The sequence below is a fragment of the Lampetra planeri genome, chromosome 1 (assembly GCF_965212315.1).
Source record: "Lampetra planeri chromosome 1, kcLamPlan1.2.h2, whole genome shotgun sequence".
Classification (NCBI taxonomy): Eukaryota; Metazoa; Chordata; class Hyperoartia; order Petromyzontiformes; family Petromyzontidae; genus Lampetra; species Lampetra planeri.
The window spans coordinates 8,173,689-8,196,042 of record NC_136107.1 but is presented as its reverse complement, the minus strand read 5'-3'; the positions used below and the strand labels follow the sequence as shown (position 1 = coordinate 8,196,042).

The following is a 22,354-nucleotide window of genomic DNA, read 5'->3' as shown; positions in this document are numbered from 1 at the left end:
TATCCGAACGGTTAAAATTATTTGTATTTTTTTAAATTTCGATAGATTCTCTAATTAGTCTTGGCCAGTTGTAGCTAGTTTTGCACAGAACTTCGACGTCATCAAAATCAATTGAGTATCCTTGATATTGGTAGCGAAAGCCTACGTGTTCTATGGGAACCTCATTTGCCAGTAAAAATATGACAATTGGTTCTTTACCCTTCTATCTGGCAACAAAACTTCAAGGACAGTGCACATTATCAAAGTTATGTTCTTTTGTTTGTATTATGACTGCAGGTATTGCGGTCTATTCAAACATGACTCCTTGTAAAAAAGGTGTCAGTTTTGTTGCCAGATAGAAGGGTAAAGAACCAATTATCAAGCCTACGTGTTGTTTCTAGATTTGAAGTTTTCGTGACTGCAAGGATCCATACTCTTTGCTTCTTTCGGTAAAGTCACGTAGGTGAAAAATAAATCAATACATATTTTTATTTTTACATTTTTTAAATTTCCTACGTGTTGTGTTACAACGTCGTGTGACGTCATTTTGCGCCAGGTAACGGAGTGACGTCACGACGCCAGGCAATGCCCCCTCCCCGCGCGTGACGCGCTACCCGCAGTAGGGTGAGCTAAACAGTGACGTCACATCCGCGACAGGTGATAACGGAAGTGATGTCATCTCCAACCAGGTGAGCGACAAAGAGGTGAGGGCGCGAGAGGCGAGGACGAGGGGAGGTGAGTGTGAGGTGAGGTGCGTGTGAGGTGAGGTGAGGGCGAGGGGTGATTGCCGGTGAGGAGAGGTGAGGGTGAGGTGAGGGCGAGGGGATGATTGCCGGTGAGAGTGAGGAGAGGTGAGGTGAGGGCGAGGGGTGATTGCCGGTGAGACTGAGGAGAGGTGAGGGCGAGGGGAGGCGAGGGGGAGGTGAGAGCGAGGAGAGGGCTGATTGCCAGTAAGGGCGAGGGGAGGGTGAGGTAAGGGGAGCGCGTGGGGAGGTGAGGGCGAGGTGAGGTGAGTGCGAGGGGAGGTGAGGGCGAGGGGTGATTGCCGGTGAGAGCGGGGGGAGGTGAGGGCGAGGGGAGGGGAGGTGAGGGCGCGAGAGGCGAGGACGAGGGGAGGTGAGGGCGAGAGGTGAGATGAGAGAGAGGTGAGGTGAGATGAGGGGGAGATGAGGTGAGGGGGAGGTGAGAGGTGATTGCCGGTGAGAGCACGGGGAGGAGAGGTGAGGGGGAAGATAGGTGAGGGGGAGGAGAGGTGAGGGGGAAGATAGGTGAGGGGGAGGAGAGGTGAGGGGAGCGCGTGGGGAGGTGAGGGCGAGGTGAGGGGAGCGCGTGGGGAGGTGAGGGCGAGGTGAGGTGAGGGCGCGAGAGGCGAGGACGAGGGGAAGTGAGGGGGAGGTGAGGTGAGGGGGAGGTGAGAGGTGATTGCCGGTGAGAGCGAGGGGAGGTGAACGCGTGGCGAGGTGAGGGCGAGGGGAGGTGAGGTGAGGGCGAGAGGTGACTGCCGGTGAGCGCGAGGGGCGCCGTGGAGAAACGCGCTGTGCCCGGTGTCGCTTGGTTCGCGCGGGAAGGACCGGGTGGGGGAGGAGGCGGAAATATCACAACCTCAACCCTAACCCGTCTATAAACACAAACCCTAACCTCGTCTGTAATCAATAATCTTACCTAACCCGTCTATAAACACAAACCTAACCTCGTCTATAAGCACAACCCTTACCTAACCCATCTATAACCACAACCCTAACTCCCGTCTATAACCACAACCCTGACTCTAACCCCAACTATAACCACAACTGTAACTCTAACCCCATCATCTCTAACCCTAATCCCGCCCGTCTATAGACACAACCTTAACTCTAACTACAGTATAATCACAACCCTAGCCCCAACTGTAAATATGTAACACTAACCTTAACCCGCACTCAAACCCAACCCTAACCACAACCACAACCAGAGCCTCAACAATAACCCCACAAAACCCAACCCTAATCCTAACCCAAACCACCAACCCGGATCCCTACCCAAAACCTACACATAACCCAAACCAATGCAAACCCATCTATACATCACATCTATCTATCTACCTTCTGTTAATGACAACATATATGTCCAACTGCCTGTTTACACTCACCTATCTGACTAAACACCACATCTGACAACCCAATGAACGCACACAGCACCTGTCCGACTGCATGTGAAACCTTTAGGGCACAGAGAACCACACCCAACAACACCCCATCCTCACTGGGTACAGCTGCTGTGCAGCTAACCACTGCTATATCTACACTTTGTCTCACCTAACCTGTCCGTGTGATCCCCATGCGTTTTTCGCATTGTCTCCCACAGCTCTCCTTTAACGAAAATCAAAATTATCCTCAGGAGAGAGACGCTGTGGTATTAGACAAGAAGGGGAAAGTAGGCATTAACGAGTTCTAAAGGGAAGTTTCAAGCGAGGCGAGGATGGCCAACTCGGGACTGCAGTTGCTGGGCTATGCGCTGGGGATGTGCGGATGGATCGCCATCATCGCCGCCACGGCACTGCCGCAGTGGAGGACGAGTGCCTATGCCGGCGAGGTCATCATCACGGCCGTGAGCATCTACGAGGGGCTCTTCATGAGCTGTGCCTCGCAGAGCACGGGCCAGATCCAGTGCAAGATATTTGACTCCCTCCTCGCGCTGCCCAGTGAGTGCTCGCACAATAAAGACGAATTTTCCCCTTTAGCCTGAACAGATTGTTGTGGAAAATTCTATAAGAGAGCACCTGTGAAGGCAATACAGCACACAAGGAGGTGGTGTGGCCAGCACCATGGCCCCACCACCGTTGTGTCCCAGATAGTGACTTGAAATACCACACCAGGTATTCAGTTAGGGCTTAGTTCACCTAGATAAGGCCCAGGACTGATACAGATATTGATGCTGGCTGTGACCGGTAATCAAACTCGGGTTCCTCAGATCGTAGCGTATTGCGATAACCATGACACTACCACTCTCCACATGCGCATACCCACCTTGTGTGGTGTCCAGCGCTCTGTGGTGGTGATGATGATGTCACCAACAATTGTGTCCAATGACTCCTGTGAGCACGCAGGCCATTGGGTGCCTAGTTGTACTTCCATGTGTGTCATTGTTTTTCAAATTTTGATGACTCAGGTCACTCTTGCAAAAGAGACAATCCTGCTCTCTTGAGTTCTTCTGGTTAAACAAACGAGGTAATATGTATAAAGGGTGAATTATTTAGGCACAATAATTTCTTGTCACCTAGTGGGTGCATGTTAACTAGGGTTGTCGCAATGTATTGCTGCCTTACCATGATGTTTTGGTCAGGGAGGCTGTTTACCATACTTCAAGCCTGGTCAGCACAGGGCCTAGGAGTGGTTAATATATCAACCACGGTTGATGTTAGCCATGGCTGCAAATTGTACTTGGGCCTGGTTCCATAGCACAGTACACTTACCACTGCATCACCATGCCTTCACTAATCCTTGTATTAAAATGGTTTAATGTTTGTGTGTGCAGCAAGGGTGCAGATAACCCGTGCGCTGATGATCTGCTCCATCGTGGTGGGTCTTTTTGCGCTGGGAGTAAGTGCCGTCGGCATGAAGTGCACTCGCATGGGAGCGGACAACAAAACCCGCAAGAACCGCTTCGCCATCTTGGGCGGAGTGGTGTTCCTCGTTGCCGGTGTGTGCTCACATGTCATGCGTAACGCTGCAGGTCTCCCTTGCAAATGAGATGCATTGTTTTAATGGGTTTCTTGACAAAAAAGGAAACAATTGCGAATTGTTCGTGCTTCACATGGGAAATGATACAGGCCAAAAGGTCAGCTTGGCTACTGTTTTCATTTATCATATGATTAATCAGTGGGTGTGCTCCTGCTCTTACAAGGGAAATCCTTTTTTCACACCCTAACAGGTGACCTTAAGATGGCACTAGTTTCATGGGTGTGCTCCTGCTCTTACAAGGGAAATCCTTTGTTCACACCCTAACAGGTTACCTTAACAAGATGGCACTAGTTTCATCTGCAATTATGTTAAAGTAGAAATGTATATAGACATGCCGACTACCAATAATGTGCTGTTTATTGTTGAAAATGAATGGATGATGTTTTTAAAAAGTTCATAAAGTCACCGGAAAATGTGTTCATTAAAGGTTATGTGAGTTTCTCAAACTTCCAGGGCGGCATGATTTTTAGGATGCACGTATTATTGGAGTGCATCTTTTTAAAATCCTTTATTTTAAGTTTGCTTGCTTGCTTGCTTACGTCCGTGTAACATTTTCGGTCGTTTTTTAACCCACTTCCCGTGATCCAATCGAGCTGACATTTTCCACACAGACTCGTTGTGCGTGACAATTAATGTTCGTGAAAATTTTTTTCCAAAATTTTACACTTTTTAGGCTAAAAAAAATTATTTTACATTTATTCAAATAGAACTCATTCATGGCTTTGGCTGAACGTCACAGTGTAGGAGCCCAGAGCGTGACACCTCCACAGGCCGTGGCGGAGTAGCGCAGTTGGTAGCACCCTCGCTTCCCATGCCAAAGGTCGCGGGATCGATTCCCGCGTCCTCCACAGGCGAATATATACTTTTTTTACATTTATTCAAATAGAACTCATTCATGGCTTTGGCTGAACATCACAGTGTAGGAGCCCAGAGCGTGACACCTCCACAGGCCCTGGCGGAGTAGCGCAGTTGGTAGCGTCCTCACTTCCCATGCCAAAGGTCGCGGGATCGATCCCCGCGTCCTCCACAGGCGAATATATTTTTAAATCCTTTATTAAATCCTTTATATTAAGTTCACTTGCTTGCTTGCGCGCTTATGACCGTGCAAATCTTTCGGTCGTTTTTTAACCCACTTCCCGTGATCCAATCGAGCTGACATTTTGCACACAGACTCGTTGTGCGTGACAATTAATGTTCGTGAAAATTTTTTCCAAAATTTTACACTTTTTAGGACAAAAATATTATATTTAATTACCAATTGCTTAATGATGGCATGCAATCATCTGACCCATAGGTGGCAGCCATCTCAAGCCAGAGGACGAGAGGACTCTAGCCGCCACGCATATAAAGGATTTATAGTGAAGAACTTTGTTTTTACGGGTTATACTTGTTTAGTTCTGTATACGTAACATTATTTTTACCTATGTATGCAATGATGCCCTTATATTTCATGGCACTCAAAATGTATGAACATTAAGGTATAATTTTGCTTTTAATTATGTTACATGGTAATTAAATTGTCCAACAGAATTTAAAATTATGTAATGCTGTATCTGCTATTTTGTAGAATCATGGCTCTAGTTCATTGATTTATAAAATGTGTTTTTTTATTATAACAGACCTCTGCTCATGTGTGAATGTGTGTGTGTACTCGTGTGTTTTAGGGCTGTTGTGTCTCACTGGCACGTCTTATTATGCTGCGGAAATTGCGCGGGAGTTCTACAGCCCCTTGACACCTGTACAGGCCAGGTGAGTGTTTATGTAGTCACAGGTGAGTGTGTGCTGTGCCACACATATAGCTGCTCCATAAGCCAAGATAAAAATGTTTGCTTGTGTTACCCACTTTTTGCTGCTACACAATCCATGCCACTCAGTGTTTAATGGCTATTGCCCAAAATATAGCCTATTGTATATTTTTACCTATTATTTATTTTTTAAACTTATGTTTAATTTATTTTGCAACGTAAGTAGCCAAACGTGCTAAATCGTCTTTAAATAATAAAAAAAAAAGATTCTGAACTAATTTAGATAAATTTTACCAGCTAACATTTTTAAGCTACCTCTGTCATACCTTGATGCACATACGTGTGTGTGAATTCTTGTTCCAGGTATGAGTTTGGTCAGGCTCTGTTTGTGGGCTGGATTGGCGCTTGCCTCGTGCTCATGGGCGGCGCCTTCCTGTGCTGCTCCTGCAGCTCCAAGCCTTCGGGGAATAAGTCGCGGCCACGCGGCCCCCCGCGGCGCGGGCCCCCCAGATCAAAGGGCTCTGGCAGGACAGATTATGTGTGAGTGGGTGATGAGAGTGGCATGCTCTCAGCTGCTCAGACATGATTAGTTATTTTATGCATCATGCTTTTTTAAAAGTGCATTTGGACGTTCATTTATAAGTTGTAATGAGTTAAATGCATGCAAATATCCCAAAAATGTTAATATGTAATCACGATTCTGACGTGATTGAGTTTTAGTTGGACTGTAGGTAGGTTCTGTTGATAGAAAGCACGTTATGCACAATTTATGCGAGTACGCTTTAGACAGTACCACATTCGCACACGTGAGCCTGGAGGCAGTAGTATAGGAATAAGGTGTTATCATTCAATTGATGTATTCATGTTTATTAGTTATTCATTTAGGTCTGATTGATGTTCTGGCAAAAATATGTCAGTAATTGGTGAAAAAGTGGCCGGGTGTCCATGACTAGTTACAGATTGGGCCATTGCTAGCAAAAATCTGCAGAAAATTCCACTAACACTTTTGAATCCGATCCTTCATTAACAAAACAACTGCTTAGCCAATGCATAATATTAAAGTTAATGATTTTCACTGAAGATTTATCATAAGCTTGCTTCTTGTGCAAGCAATTTTAATTATTAGGCATGTTAAATGCTCATAAAGAATTGATATGGAAAGTTATTGGAGACAATGGAAGACAACACCCGAATAAACATTACTCAGTGCTATTATATTACATCGGAAAGACAATATCGATCCACAGTATAGCAGCAGTTGATATTTTCTTCTAAAAGTAAATGGGAATTCACTCAAATTCCTGCTACGGGCCACAGCTGCATATAATTTTCAAATCCTTCTGTATTTTGCGAATGCTTTTGTCGCATATGCAGACACTTCTGCCATGCACTGTGCATTTTTAACAGTTTTACTATGACGCCAACGCGACTGACACTACAGTAGGGGGCTATTATAGTAGTGTGCTTGGAAATAATGTGGGCACGATACCTCAAAAGTTACGTAACTTTACATTTCAGTTCATTTTCTCATGAATGGAGCCTTATACTTTTGTCAGACGGCTTGGACCACAGAGCCTAAATGTGTTAAAAAGCAGTTATCTCGTTGGATTGCGAAGTCTTCCATTAAGATGGGCTGACGTCTTATTTCTTAATGCCTTGGTGTCGCATACTTGCAGGCGTGAAATGTGAAAATTAACCATGCTATAATTCGGCATATGCATTTTTTATTTATTATTCCACAACGAGGTATGCTCTATAATAAATTTCAGCCGTGCAAGTTCACTGCTAGATGAAGGCCTCCATATTCCGCGTTGATCAGGGAGGCTGTTTGATCATACTTCGCAACACTTTTCAGTATGGATTGCTGAAGAGGAGTTTCCAGGTCTGGTTCAGATATCACTCCCTGATGTTAGCCATGACCAGGAATAGAATTTTGGTAACCGGGTTCTGAGGAGTCCGCTAACCACTCTGCCACCGCTCCCTTTGTTATACAATGTAAATTATTACATCATTTATTTTTTTAAGGGTTTATCGTTAAGTATATATGAAATTGTAAATGCTTGAAAAAAAAATTCATTACAATCTAGAAATGTGGATTTACAACCAATGGATTTGCTGAAAAATCACTGCTCATTTTCAGTGTAAACATTAAGAAAATAGCAATTTTTCCAAGCATTTTAATTAAAATATATATATTTCGCAATTGTTCACTGTATCCTATTTTGCTATATCAGATTCATAGCAGGATGGGGAAAAAATCACATTCATAGCTGGACTTGAAGCCACATCATGGAGTAGTCCCAAATATGACACCACATAATTTATTCCGGGTCAATTCAATAGGGTCCTCTTCTCAGTACTAGTTGGTGCACCTTAATGTTCTATAATGCACGGTTCATCACATTTATAAGTAAAAAAGCCAGTGTCTCCCTGCTCAAATTATCAATGGGGGTGGCAGTCGTGCTGGTGAGGGAACCGCATTACCATGGTTGGCGCCAGTTGCACCTAGAAAGCCCAATGTTCACATTCCTCAAAGTGTCACATTTTATCTGCCACATTGGGGTTTATGGATTGAGTAGATCCCTGACCAGAATTGATCTTACAACCTTTGGATTGTGAGTTAAGCAGTCTAACGACAGCATCATTCAATATTTACTTACAAACATGATCCTTCACAGCCAAGCGAAGCTAATTATTGTAGTCTATGTTGCGCAGACACCGGTGATCATGTTGAGAGCATTGTGCTATACTTCAGACCTTGTTTGATCACAAGCGGCTGCCCAGATATACACCCGGGACTTTAGTTGGTGCAGCTCAGTGCTCTGATGCAGCTCAGTGCTCTGATGCAGCTATGATGACCTACATAAGTTACCCGGCCATTTAAAATGTCAGGAGAGTTAACAAAATCACGACCTCTCCATTTTTTTAATTGATAAACACTATTTTTTCCCCCACAGTTATACAAGTGATGTAGAATAGCGAATGTTTAAAAAATAAGAGTACATGCATGTTTTATACCTTCTTTGATGCATATATTTTGTACTGACTAAACTCACGTGAGCCAATTGAATGTCTTGATTTGTTTTAAAATGATTTGTGAATTAAATTTTTTAATAGTTTATTTTTGTTTGTGGTGATTAATAAAATTCAGAAATTAATCAAATATTGTTATGCTTCATATTTTCTGGCTTTTATTCCACACTCTTGAATTCACTATGGCTAGAGACTGCAGAGCCACGTTTCAAAAAATGACTCGTTTGTCAAGTTGGCACATGGCATCCAAAGTTTCCGAAGGCTTGTGAACAATTCTAGACAGTCTGGTGCATGGGCTGTAATATCATGTTTGTATTTTTATCATGTGTTATACATAAAATGCTGTGTTCACATGCCTCGGTCGTTTGTGGGTATCTCAGCGATGAGGCAAATCAACTCCTACATGAACAGTAGGTTTTAAGGGTTTATCGTTAAGTGTCTATGAAATGAAGCACTTTTCAATTTGCAAAGGATTGAGGTATTGTTGCTAAGATAATAAGGGACATCCTCCATAAAATCGGTGTGTTCTGCATTGATAGCATGCATTTTGTCTTCATATGAAGACAATTCTTTAAAATGTCCTCGTGTCTTAGGGTTCTAGAGTGTAGGCTGCAATATCCAACTACAAGTCAGTAAATATATCTTGCCGACCACCGAAAATGTCAGTCTGTTATACTGTGCTGTTATAAAGCAGTATGTTTGATAAAGTAGGTGAGTGTTTTTATGCTCGTGCATCACTGCCTCCTCTGTTCCTCAACTTGTTTCCATAAATCCAAAATAACATCATCTGGGGCAAAACGATAATCTCGTGTTCTGGCTCGTGGCACTGGTACTGGGTAGTTTGGGAGAGGTTTCTGTGTAGGTACATGGCTGTAATATTTATCACAAATCAATCACGAGCAATCATTAATCAGAAGCAATGTGTTCGTATGACTCAAAACAGTGCTTGATTACATGTCATCTCCACACTTGTAATTTTGCCTGACATTTAATCAGTACTCAAGTGCATGTTGCAAAAACCGTGTATTCCACCTTATGAAGTGTTTTTTTAAGTTATTAAAAGCAATCCTGTTTCTATGTAACATGTAAGGTAAAACTTTGTGAGATATCTTTGTTCTCCAATTGAAAAAGGTATTCTTGGTTCTTTCGGTAAAGTCATTTAAATAGAAGAAGACCGCTTGTGGTGCGATCGAAACGTGGGTTTCTTTGCTTGTTTTTTATTTGTTAATTTAAATTTTTTTATTTATTTTCTATCTACGTGACTTTACCGAATGAACCAATAATATGAATTCTTGCAGTCACGAAAGTTTTAAGTAAAATAAAATAAAAAAAGAGGTCTTACCAAAATTACCAATGTAAAGATATAGGTATTAGGGAAATGGATCTACAATCTCTACAACAACCAAAACATCCATGTTAAACGTGTAATACATGTAATAAACTTTATGCAAATCTGTTAGTCACAGCATTTGCTCAAGTTATTTTCATTCTAAAGTGAAGTGAAGCCCCTTTCTGACCTATACAAATCAGGGACGCATGGTATTGATGTCCTATGTACGCCCTCAAAATGTTTGGCAGATTAAGGTAACCCTAATTGAGATCATGAGGCAGAAATAATGAGTCGAGTGCTCTGCTGAGTAAGCTGCCTTTGCATTGTATACTGGTTTAGTTTAATACATATCTATATGTGATGTTCTGGTCAAGTAAAAATTACAGGGGGGAAAAAAACGTCGTTATCTGTACCCAATTCTAGAACAGAAAGGCAACTGTTGAGTAAGATGATTTAAATGGACTGCACTGTCATCCTAACTTCCTATGGAGAAATGCACATGACCATGACTTTACGAAGGTGAACATAACACAAGACCTTGCCCCATCAACTTTGTCTGCAAGGCCTTATTCACATTTTAAATTCATTTTCTTAAGCACACACATTGAACGTGTACACTGTTTCCTTCACACCGTGGTGGAGTTATCGTGTTTGTCTTCATCTTCCACCTTGGGCTTTCGGCACAGATTGAACACGTGGCCACCGTAGTAAACGTGCGTTGTCATCAGCATGTTTGAGGTTGTGTCGGTGTCATCCCTGTCTTTGCCCTCCGCCTCCTGCTCTGGAGACGACGTGAGCGTAATGACAAACACGGCCATGTTGGGCATGCTTCTTTTTGATGGTGGAAGTGGCTGGGCCTCCGGGAAAGGGTGATGGTGGTGGCCCTCTGAGGATGTCATCAGCTCCAAGTGCTCCTCCTCGTGCGTCTCGCGCAACATGCCATGAAGACGCGCTGCATTCACAGCAACGACACAAACACGTCTCAATGAAAGAGAGCTTCAAAAAAATGGAAACAATAACTTATAATTATTATTCCGCTTGTTTATCTCGGAAAGCCTGAGTCTTGTGACCTTTTCAGTAGGCTCCTGCCAATTAGTAAGGGGCGATGCTTTAATGGATATAACTGAGTAATTTTACGCCAGCAAAAATTAACCTACTTTTGCGAATGACGTCGTGTGATCCTTAACGTCCACTGAAGTAGACCGTGTGCATTCGTACGGTTAATGCACTTGCAGTAATAATCAGGGCAGCCACCGGATTCGAATCGCGAACCTCCGAAACAAGCGGCAACCACTAGGGTATGTAACCACTCATAATGATAGAAGAGTTCATTAAATGTATTGATGTATATTGAACTTATGTCGCATCGTACGTAGCCAACCGCGCTAATGGAATGAATATGCTGATAAAATTATTTGTATCCATGAAAACCAGCATCTCGAAACTTTAAGGGGGGGGGGGGGGTTGTCAATTACATATCAATGGGTGTTTTGCATGATGGGAGAAATTCATATTACCTGGAAAACCCCAAGAATATCAGCTGATACCACTCAAAGGTCCGTACACACTGGTTCATTAACTCATTGTAGAAATATATGCCATCTCCTGGCCATCTTAAGGAGCTTCAGAATCAGAATATTTATTTTTTCACACTGGAGAAATCCGACGAGCTATAAAGCTAATCGGATCACAAACTTGTTGAACATGTTTTTGTTTTCTCAAATATATCTTGGGTCCCACTTTGCAGCCTTTTAAAACGTTATCTTAACAATTCATGTATAATTACTGGTTACTATTTCCCCATTTATATGCATGCCCTTATTTCTCCAAGCTTTGTAAAACATATCATGTCGATATTAATAACATGCGGAGTCCTTCATCCAGCAATATATAAAATATGGTGGATGAAGTTACCGCTGTACCGGTTACAGTACCATTAAAAACAAACTAAAATTAACTTACCCTGTGCAGGTGATATACGCAGTGTTTGATACTGACCCCATCGTGAACTCGTGATTTAAGGTAAACCGGCACGGTGGTTAACACCCGCTGGTTACCTTCCCCCGCGGTTATTCGCCCTCACCCAGGTGACCCCGAATTCCCGTGCTCGTGCACGCACAGTGATGGTTGTGGGCCCTTCCTTCCGATATTAGGAAGTCACCTGAGGCTATGCACTTTTAAATCATCTAGATTGAAAACGAATTTCTTTAGAACGGCTTCTTGTGTTTAGTTTGTTGTCCTTCCTCCAGACCTCCGATTAGCACGGCTGGCTACGTGCGGTGCGAAAGAAGTTCAACATTCACACATACCGTATGGAGGCTGCACTGAAACTCTCCGCTGGTTTCCATCGGGGGCGCTGATGGCGCGATGGAAGAGACGACGGGCGGTGGGTCCGACCCTTGCTGCTGCTCCTCCTCCTCCCGCCTCGACCCCGTGCTCCTCGTGGTGCTCCTCGTGGTGCTCCTCGGTCAGCAGCACGGGCGCAGACTTCTTGCGAGTGTTGAGAGCCATGGCTGCTTCCTAAATGCCACGCAACCGCATCCGCTCGCGTTTTAACCCTGAGCTCGAGAGGTCAGCTCGGCAGTGTCTTTCCCAGCCCCAAAAAGAGCGTCGCTGCTTCTCGCCTCCATTCCATCCACACCGACATACGGTCTAGCGCCTCACTGTTTCAGTTTTCAGTTTCATTCATTTGGTATAGCCCTGTGAGCCATTCGGCTCTTGAATCGGGTGCAACCGCAACAAACAAAAAACATGAACAAGAAAACATCTTAAAGTGACTACGCGCAAACAGAAAATTTCAGGAAAAAACAGCAAACATCTTCCAGAAAAAGCACCGTACACCAACACTGTGTGCAAAAATCCCAGTGGGATGCAAGTCAAACAACAACAACAACCACAAGACAACTTAGATTAAAGCCATCAGTCTAAAGTTACTTACTGGGGACCAACGAATGGAACGCAACCGAGAGAGAAAGTACGTTCACCGAGGAGCTGGAGTGATAGAATCAGCCCCGTGTGTGGGTGCTAGGTGGAGTATTACTGTGAGAGATGGCGACGGGGGGGCTTGGTCCAGCAGTGGATTGAACATGATTAATTATATCTACTGGACTTGTATGTGCGGCATGAAATTTTTATCGCAAATTTATCATAATTTAATGTCACCACGCGCCACGCGGGTACATCTCTAAACGTGAACCAAATGCGAACAGACCTATAAACACAACCAATTAATGTTACAAACCGAAAAAAACCTTTGTTATGGATGATATTGGTCGCGAAAGCTTACGTGTTAAACTCGCCATCAATCGTTAACACTCAGGCTCAAACCCGCTTAGATTCCGAGAACTCACGAGAATGGGTGCATTCCAGCCGATGTAGACACTGGTCACACAACTATATTCCATTATAGTGTAGGTAGTGGAACACAAGAGATCAAACGACGGCACGGGTCACACATCGCAAATATATTTTAAGGCGCAACTTCCAGCGTGCAAAGTGAGCGTAAGAACCAATCATAATCGACGATCGATATATCACACTCTTACACGCATATGTGCACTCTTGCAGGTATCTTACGCGTTTTTAGATACTCGCACAAGGATATCACTAATACTGTTATATGTCACTGGTATGAGTGCGTTATCAGCCAGTGGCTATCCACTACTGGTTTAAAGCCTGCCCACAAATATTGCCACAATCAATATCACTCATACACATTAACTGATTCCACAGTGATCGCGTTCTCTATAGTATTCCAGATGTCATACCGTCACCATTCATTCACCGAATGTCAGTTCATTATATACTTGGCGAATTAATGGTACATGAGCAAACATAGCATTAATTCGCACTGGTACAAAGGCTGAATTTAAAACAAAATCTCGCGGCTATTTGAATCATATACAGCATTTTACACACACACACCATTCTACGAGAATGGCTCACCTGATTGAAGACTTGTATTGAACTCTTGTGATGACAGGAGGGCTTTTTTCCAGTGCTTGTTAATGGGCTGGGATTAGGCTGGGACGAGGTTGAGATGTTGAGATGAGGCTGGGATTGGGCTTGTTAATGATGGGATGATGCTGAGATAAGACTTGTGGGGAGGTTAGTGTGAGGCTCAGAAGCCCCAGCTGAGGAGTTGAGGCTGCGCTTTGTAGCAAGGGGAGTAGGCGTCATCTGATCCCCCGCCTCCCACATGAGTTTGTCGGCACTACACGTGGCTGAACGCACACGTTTGTGGGGTAAACAAGGGGCCCGTGCGTGTTCGGTAAACATCAACACGGGGCCCTGTGTGTAGGGTAATCACAAAAAACGGGCCCATGTGTTTGGAATAAATGCGAAACATGGGGGCGCTGTTTGTGGGATAAACAAGAAACACGAGGCCGCTGTTTGTGGGATAAACAAGAAACACGGGGCATCTGCTAAGGTGACCTTGCAAAGCGTTACAAATTCAACTATTTCCGAGTGTCTCTATGGTCCAGCGAGTGTGGAGGAGGTTCTAATCCCCACATTGGTGGCCCTCAACGAGTGGTAGAGATGACATCACTGTGGCGGGGATCATGCCACGAAGTGTTGCTCACTATCCAACAGATAACTACTCAATAGAGTATTTTGATTGCATTTCATTATTACCTGTTTAGAGCATTGTGGCATTATCCATGATATCTGTTTGATAAATCCAAACGACTCGATTAAGTATAATAAATGTGGAAAGCCATATGCAGAATTATGGCCAGGCAACCTGTACGTTCGGAGCCGCATGCGGTTCTTTAAGGACCGCTACGTGATGTTATCCACATGCATTGTGGCTCTTTAAATATAGTTTTTTAATAGAATTAGAAAAACATGATTCTTGTTATTCTGGTTGCAGACCCCTGCCTATGGCTATACACGATAGCAATAACTTTAAATGATAACATGTATTATGCATAGCTTACCTTGAAAAATGTGTGTAACAGAGGGTTATATTTACCAAACATCCAGTGTGAAACATTAAACAAGAAAATTTTACACAAATCATAGAGCGTGTTTTAAGATACAAGAGAGGAAAAACTGCGTGAAAAGAGTATAGGTTTTTAAAATTCTAAAACGGGGTAAATGAAACGAGTCCATGCTTGTGACAATAACAGGTCTTATGTGGACACAGATGGTGAACGCCACGTGAAGTGAGACGGCGGCCCGTGTCTCGAGACTGCCAGTGGAGATGCGCGCTGCTCCAGAGGCTTATCAGGTGAGCAAGGAGAAGACGGTGGGCTCGTCTGTGGAAGGCTCCCAACCAAATTGGCTGCGTGGGATCCAATCTACACCACCACATAGCCCTGGGGGTAGGGTGGAAGAGAGCCGTTCAAACAGCTACATCACCCATGATAATAATCGGTGTTCTCGTATCCACTAAACCCATACATATTTCTCAATTCAGCCTTGGTGTAGTCTCAAAGCTCTGCCGTATCCTGCAGGAAAGTTCAACAAAATGGCAACAGATCTCGGGTACAAAATAATTCCTGTCACCCCACCACAGATGCCAATTTTCCCGGACTGCCCGCGGGGTCAAACCCAGCCGGGTGCCACAAAATATTCGACTAATTGTGGGACATCGGTGGTTGGTGGTGCCATCCGGCAGAAATCGTGAATGTGGAAAGGACTCTTGCCCCAGAGCAGCCGCGTGACTCATGCGGGAATTGTGGTTTCCGCGAGGCCAGTTACTGCCCCCTCGCACGGCCTAAAAGTGGCATAGCCACTGACCTCCAGGCTCCCGCCGCCCACCTCCAGCCAAAGCGAGGCAAGCTGCCATCGGCCTCTAGGGCCCAAAATGTGGTGGCTTTGATGGCCCAGGGGGCCGTGTGTGTGTGTCTGGGTGGCCGGGGGGGGGGCCCTCTGCGTGGTGTTTTGTGCGGAGCGCGCGACGTCACGGGGCTAGTGCTGGCGGGGGGGGGGGGGTGAAGCCGCGGGAGTTCAGAGCGGTAGGGGTCGAGGGGGTAGGGGGTGGGGGTCGAGGGGGTAGGGGGGTGGGGGTCGGGGGGGTGGGGGTGGGGGTCGGTCGCGAGGCGTCTCCAGGCAACGAAGCGACGCTGAGATTGACGGGGACGAGCGCCACTCGCACGGAGAGAAGACGGCGGTCGATCACCGCGGGAAGGTAACGTCAGAATGATATTGTATGAATATATATACTGTATACACCTTGATGAATCTGTTGAGCTGTGAAGCTCTTGTGCACAGATGTCTTCCAAGTGTCCTGCAGTAGTCCTTTACGAGCCTCATCCGCAGAGGCCGAACTATACACGGATACACACAGTACACAACCTACACACACACACAGTACCTACACTTCACACAGATACACACAGTACACACACACAGTACCTACACACAGATACACACAGTACACACACACACAGTACCTACACTTCACACAGATACATACAGCACACAACCTACACACACACACAGTGCCTACACACACACAGATACACACAGTACACAACCCCCACACACACACAGTGCCTACACACACACAGATACACACAGTACACACACACACAGTACCTACACACACACAGATACACACAGTACACACACACACAGTACCTACACTTCACACAGATACACACAGCACACAACCTACACACACACACAGTGCCTACACACACAGATACACACAGTACACAACCCACACACACAGTGCCTACACACACACAGATACACACAGTACACACACACACAGTACCTACACTTCACACAGATACACACAGCACACAACCCACACACAGTGCCTACACACACACAGATACGCACAGTACACACACACAGTACCTACACTTCACACAGATACACACAGCACACAACCCACACACAGTGCCTACACACACACAGATACACACAGTACACACACACACACAGTACCTACACTTCACACAGATACACACAGTACACAACCTACACACACACACAGTACCTACACTTCACACAGATACACACAGTACACAACCTACACACACACAGTGCCTACACACACAGATACACACAGTACACAACCCACACACACAGTGCCTACACACACACAGATACACACAGTACACACACACACAGTACCTACACTTCACACAGATACACACAGCACACAACCCACACACAGTGCCTACACACACACAGATACACACAGTACACACACACACAGTACCTACACTTCACACAGATACACACAGTACACAACCTACACACACACACAGTACCTACACTTTACACAGATACACACAGTACACAACTTACACACACACACAGTACCTACACTTCACACAGATACACACAGCACACAACCCACACACAGTGCCTACACACACACAGATACACACAGTACACACACACACACAGTACCTACACTTCACACAGATACACACAGTACACAACCTACACACACACAGTACCTACACTTCACACAGATACATACAGTACACAACCTACATACACACACACTACATAAACTTCCCACATACCTACAGTACACTACTCACACATACACACGGTACCTAAACGTCACACAGATACATACAGAATATAAACTACGCATACATACAGTACATAAACTACACACATACAGTATAATCACCACACATACAGTACATAAACTTCACAGATGCACGCAGTACATAACCACCATACAGATATAAAAAGTATATAAATTACACGCACAGTGCGTCAACTACAGCCATGCATACAGTCCACAGAGATACACACTGAGCTATACAATACTGTACATAAACAGCACAATTAAACACATACATCTACTACTTCATATGGTCGACGCTCTGTGAAACAGTCCGTAGAGGTATACCCCCACGCTGAGAAATGCTACTACACGCCGAGACATACATGGAGTTATGTTTTACCCACTAGAATACACAAATACATTTCCTGTATCTCAGAACCACAGAGATACAGACGCTCATCAGACACCTCACTCACCAAACACTACATTCACTTAACCCTCACCAGACGCTAAAACTAACACCACGCACTGATATACTTCTTATATAAGCGCACAACTTTATCTGTGATGAACGCTGCACTTACCGTCGTTTTCATGCAGGGGGCGCTGCAAACCTACGCACCCCCAGTATGAACGACGGAGGCGCAGGGACAGACGTTTGATTACGTTGGGATCGATCTGCAGACTGCGGCGGTGTTCTCGCACGGCTAGCAGCTCTGTCGCCTTATCTCGATCCCGCAATCCCAAACAGATGAAAGTCCGCATCGAACCGAACCCCTGGCAAGGCCATCTACTTAACGACGAGAGAAAATTCACACGAAATGTCGTTTTCAATTAAGTCGTCCAGATGTAAAATGATATAAGCTTTTATTTGAAGAAATACAATTATATAATTCAAAACATAATACAATTCAAAGATGTTTCATTTTAAAACTTCAAAACGGAGCATCGGGTGCTTGCGTGAATGCATCGTTCGTAGTATTCAATAGTTACTCACCGGACACCATCAGCAGATGCCTCCAGCTTAAGTGCTATTTGTGCTGTTTAGGTGACAGTACACTAGGCTACAGTCTACATTATAGACTGCCAGTACGCTCACCGAGGTTAATAACCAGGCTACAGTCTACATTATAGACTGCCAGTACGCTCACCGAGGTTAATAACCAGGCTACAGTCTACATTATAGACTGCCAGTACGCTCACCGAGGTTAATAACCAGGCTACAGTCTACATTATAGACTGCCAGTACGCTCACCAAGGTTAACAACCAGGCTACAGTCTACATTAATGTTTTTTTGCTTTATTATTTTTGTTAACATTTTTTCATTTGTATTCACTTTATTTATATTATATATATTTCTATCTACGTGACTTTACCGAAAGAACCAAAGACTAAAAGTACACCACTCATTGCTATTCGTGATTTGGGTTTGTTTTACGGTCACAGATGACATCAAGGTCAAAATAGCCTATGTCCCTGGATTATTCTGTATCGAATAAGCCCTTACTAGACCCTGTGTAAATAAATACAGAACTCAAGGAAATGCTTTGACAAGTTTCCTAAATACTGTATATATTGTATATGTACTGTGTTTGAGACTTTTTGTGAAAGATACATACACATAAACAATGGTATCTTCTGTGTTCAAGTGAGATATAAGGAGGGATGTTCAGTATATCTTGGAGATTGGCGCGTGTGCATGAGATAGAAGGATTGTTGCAATAAGATGCTGTGAGAGATAGTGACAGCTTGGGGAGACCTTCATTCAACACCGTATAGAACACATTCCTGCGGAGGGAGCTGGTAGGAACGTTGGGTTGCTCGGTCAATGGCCAGGGTCAACGGCGGCGTGGTGTATTCCGCAAATATGGCCGACTGTGAGGGCGGGCACAAGCCGGCGTGAGTAGGTTAAACGTTGAGTTTTATAAGGTCACCACGGGGTGACCAGCCCCTTCCCACCCAGCCCCACCCCTCCCACCCCCCACCCAGCCCCACCCTCCCCACCCAGCCCCACCCTCCCCACCCAGCCCCTCCCCACCCTCCCCACCCAGCCCCTCCCCACCTTCCCCTCTCCACCCAGCCCCACTCATTTTTGAATGCACGACGGACGGACAGAATAATCCCCTGTAGGCTGGTGTAATCAGGTGGTTCCTACCAGTATAATGGACATTGTTGATGATGACTCTATCTTGTGTGTGCGGTGCACCCCTGTGTGTCTGCTGTGTGAGACAGTCGTGCCAGCAGCCATGAGCAAGTCACGAGGAGAGGGCCTGCCCATCAGGAGGGTGTTCATCAGCCATGTCGACTCGTATGTGGGCAGGAATATTGGAGAGGTTTGTTAACATCTCTTAAGTATGACTTGTGACAAAACATTTTTATAGCTAATACAATGGTCTATATGTATTTTTAGGTTATGCCACATAGTATAGTTCTAGTAACCTTGTTTCTTAGCTTTAAGTGGGGACCACTTTATGGAGAACTAAATTGTTAGAAAAATAATTCTCCCTGGATCATAGTAATTGATCCTTGTTGGTCTTCCTGATGCAATGCCAATGCTGTGTCACACATGTGTTGTGATGTGGAGCATGGCATAATACAATGGGTGATGCTGAGCAGTGTCATCCATGCAGAGAGCCTTGTTCATTTTACCGTATAGATTCACAGCCGCAAGTCTCAGCCGCCCGTGATTAACATATATGTGTTGTTGCCAATCGGAAGCTGTTGTTTTATGCTTGATGTTTTGTCTCCTGTGGAGAAATGTGAGGGAGAGCGAGCATCCTGTCGCTGTTAAACTTTTAATTGTGCGAGAGGAGACACCTGTGTTTTTTTTCTGTACTGAAATATCCCATGTTACAGTATGTATGGTACACTGTTGACACTGTTAACGTCCTGCCACACAGCACAGGGACCTATCGCCACAGTGTGGACAGCAATGACTGACATTTTCCACTGTCACCCATAATATCCATGGTCTTTGTGGATGGGCCCACTTGGCGGATAATAGAATTTTGCGGATAAGGGGAGTGCCACTGTAGTGATATACCTGCATTAAGTGCTTTAAATTAATACAACCGCATTGTGTCAATATAAAATACTAATAAAATAATAGGAAAGTGTTCGTTTCACCTTGTAAAATAAAATCTTATTTTAGTCAGCCAAATGGTTTAAATACATTTTTTATAAATAAAATGTTTCATTCCATTTAGGGCCGGAGTCTACTGCCTCATGTTTCCTTAATTCAATGTTTTTTATTGACAGTTTTGCGTTGTGTTTTATTTACTTTGTTAAACACAATGGTGGTTTGTTTATCATGCATGCCGCTGGGAAATTGTAGAGTGTATAATGTCACAGTGTAAGAATGTACGGTGAGTATTGTAGAACATATAATATCACTCATACTTTTATTCCTTTGGCATTTATAATTGGGGTTTTTTCATTTCAGGTTTCTGCGGAGTAGCTCTGGGTGGGATTTTATTTAAGAACTTTGAGATCTAGAATTGCCATTGTCATTCCAGTTATGTTTCGCGTAGATTCACAGGTTCATGAGTGATTCAAATACAATTTCTCTGAAGCTTTTAATATAAAAACAGAGGAACTAATTTTAGACCATCAGGCAATTTCATACCCTTTGACCTTACAATCAAAATGTAATTGAATGGTGAGTTTAATTGCATCTACATTCGACCCTAACTAAAGAGATACAAATTCAAGTACTCACTATTGAACCACTTTGGGTAAGGTGGTTCCCATTCTAAAGCAATATTGTCTTGTGGAAAATATTTAGGACTAGATTTAGCGTATTTTTATCCACAACTTTAAGTTAGTAATGCTAAATTCATCTTATACACTGTTTATGAAGGCATCATAATTGAACCACTGCTTTCGGGCTTAAAATCCCAGTTCTTATATTCTTGGGTCTTTCGGTAAAGTCATGTAGATAGGTTCAAAGAAAATTACAAAAAACTACGACGTTTCAATCGCTTGCGTTGCGATCGAAACGTCGTAGTTTTTTGTTATTTTCTTTGAACCAATCTACGTGACTTTACCGAAAGACCCAAGAATATGAATTCCTGCAGTCATGAAAGCTTTAAGTCAAGATCCCAGTACTTATTAGAGTACGACTTTGATTTTGTAATTTAGTTATATTCACTTGCTCACAAATACAGGGTTCTTCAAAAAATGTTAACAGGTATATGGGACTATCGTTTTTAATAGTAAAAGAACGGATAATGCACAGTAACATGATAACAAATGTATGTTAATAGCTTCAAAAAGTCAAAGAGTCTCCACTTGTTCGCCATCATTATCAACACATGCCCGGAATCTTCTCCAGGTGGTCTCCAGAGCCCGGAGGCACATTTCTTGTGGTACTGTTGCAAATTCTCATAAGTGTTAAAAAATGTTTAAAGCACCCTGTACTTCACAACCGTACAACTGGCAGGGTTTTAAGAGAAGTGCCAGGCTGCATGGGAGACAGATGCACCCTTCCAATACCACAACACAGTGTTATGAGTGAAGTTTTGTGGAAATATTAAACCTTGATAACCAGAGCTAAGCTAAGATTGTAATATTTTCACACAAAGTACGTTACCATAAATATTGCATATTTGGCATTTGTGTGCCCTTTTCTCGGCAGTATCTGTCACAGTGCGTGGTCGGAGAATCCACAGAGCCACTGGATTTGGAGGAGGAAGAGGAGGGGGAGGAGCAGGACGGCTTCTCACAGGCGAGGGAGGGCACCTACCAGGTGGTAGGGTCCCTGAGCCAGACCCAGCAGCAGCCACCACCCTTTGTGCTTGAGACTGTGCAGGTATGTTGCCTTTTCCTGTTTATAAACACATTGCAGTACAGTAGTTCCAATTTTAGTGTTATGTTTTCTGAAGACCAACAGTTAGATGTCTACACTGATTGACAAAGAAGGGCACATGTATTAGAGACATTGTTCATTAACTTAAGAAAATCAAGTAGGCTTGGGCAAGACACATCCATGTCTGCTTGGATAAAACACATCGCTAGAAGGGACGATGGCTGATGGTTGAGATGGATGACAGTGGCAGCTGA

General features: G+C 44.1%; 3 protein-coding genes across 8 annotated transcripts in view; 2 read left to right on the top strand and 1 right to left on the bottom strand.

The window, feature by feature from the left end:
- The first annotated feature begins 608 nt into the window (after positions 1–608).
- LOC144738016 (claudin-19-like) lies at positions 609–8,606 on the top strand. 4 transcript variants are annotated; one of them, XM_078621198.1, is made up of 5 exons: positions 609–668; positions 2,323–2,659; positions 3,493–3,657; positions 5,363–5,447; positions 5,807–8,606. In XM_078621198.1, exons 2-5 carry the CDS (start codon positions 2,437–2,439, stop codon positions 5,985–5,987), a joined length of 654 nt encoding a protein of 217 aa, XP_078477324.1. In that variant the 5' UTR covers positions 609–668; positions 2,323–2,436; the 3' UTR covers positions 5,988–8,606. The 4 variants fall into 4 exon arrangements, with proteins under 4 accessions (XP_078477324.1, XP_078477236.1, XP_078477085.1 ...); XM_078621110.1 differs by having other exon boundaries at positions 616–683; XM_078620959.1 differs by having other exon boundaries at positions 638–714.
- Positions 8,537–13,994, bottom strand: LOC144738249 (uncharacterized). Its single transcript, XM_078621278.1, has 3 exons — positions 13,752–13,994; positions 12,116–12,326; positions 8,537–10,758 (listed from the first exon to the last, which is right to left on the bottom strand). The coding sequence occupies exons 2-3, from the start codon at positions 12,315–12,317 to the stop codon at positions 10,433–10,435; spliced, it is 528 nt and encodes a 175-aa protein (XP_078477404.1). The 5' UTR covers positions 12,318–12,326; positions 13,752–13,994; the 3' UTR covers positions 8,537–10,432.
- Positions 13,995–14,950: 956 nt separating this feature from the next.
- LOC144737857 (adenylate kinase 7-like) overlaps positions 14,951–22,354 on the top strand; it is a 28,955-nt gene continuing 21,551 nt past the window's right edge. For 2 of the 3 annotated variants that reach the window (XR_013589119.1, XM_078620766.1), the window contains exons 1-3: positions 15,853–15,942; positions 19,526–19,626; positions 21,930–22,103. Coding sequence is in view for 2 of the 3 variants with exons in the window: in XM_078620766.1 (XP_078476892.1) it covers positions 19,540–19,626; positions 21,930–22,103 (261 nt within the window). In the remaining variant the exon portion in view is untranslated. Of the gene's footprint in view, positions 15,040–15,852; positions 15,943–19,525; positions 19,627–21,929; positions 22,104–22,354 lie in introns of those variants that run through there. The other variant, XM_078620828.1, reaches the window with a different exon arrangement.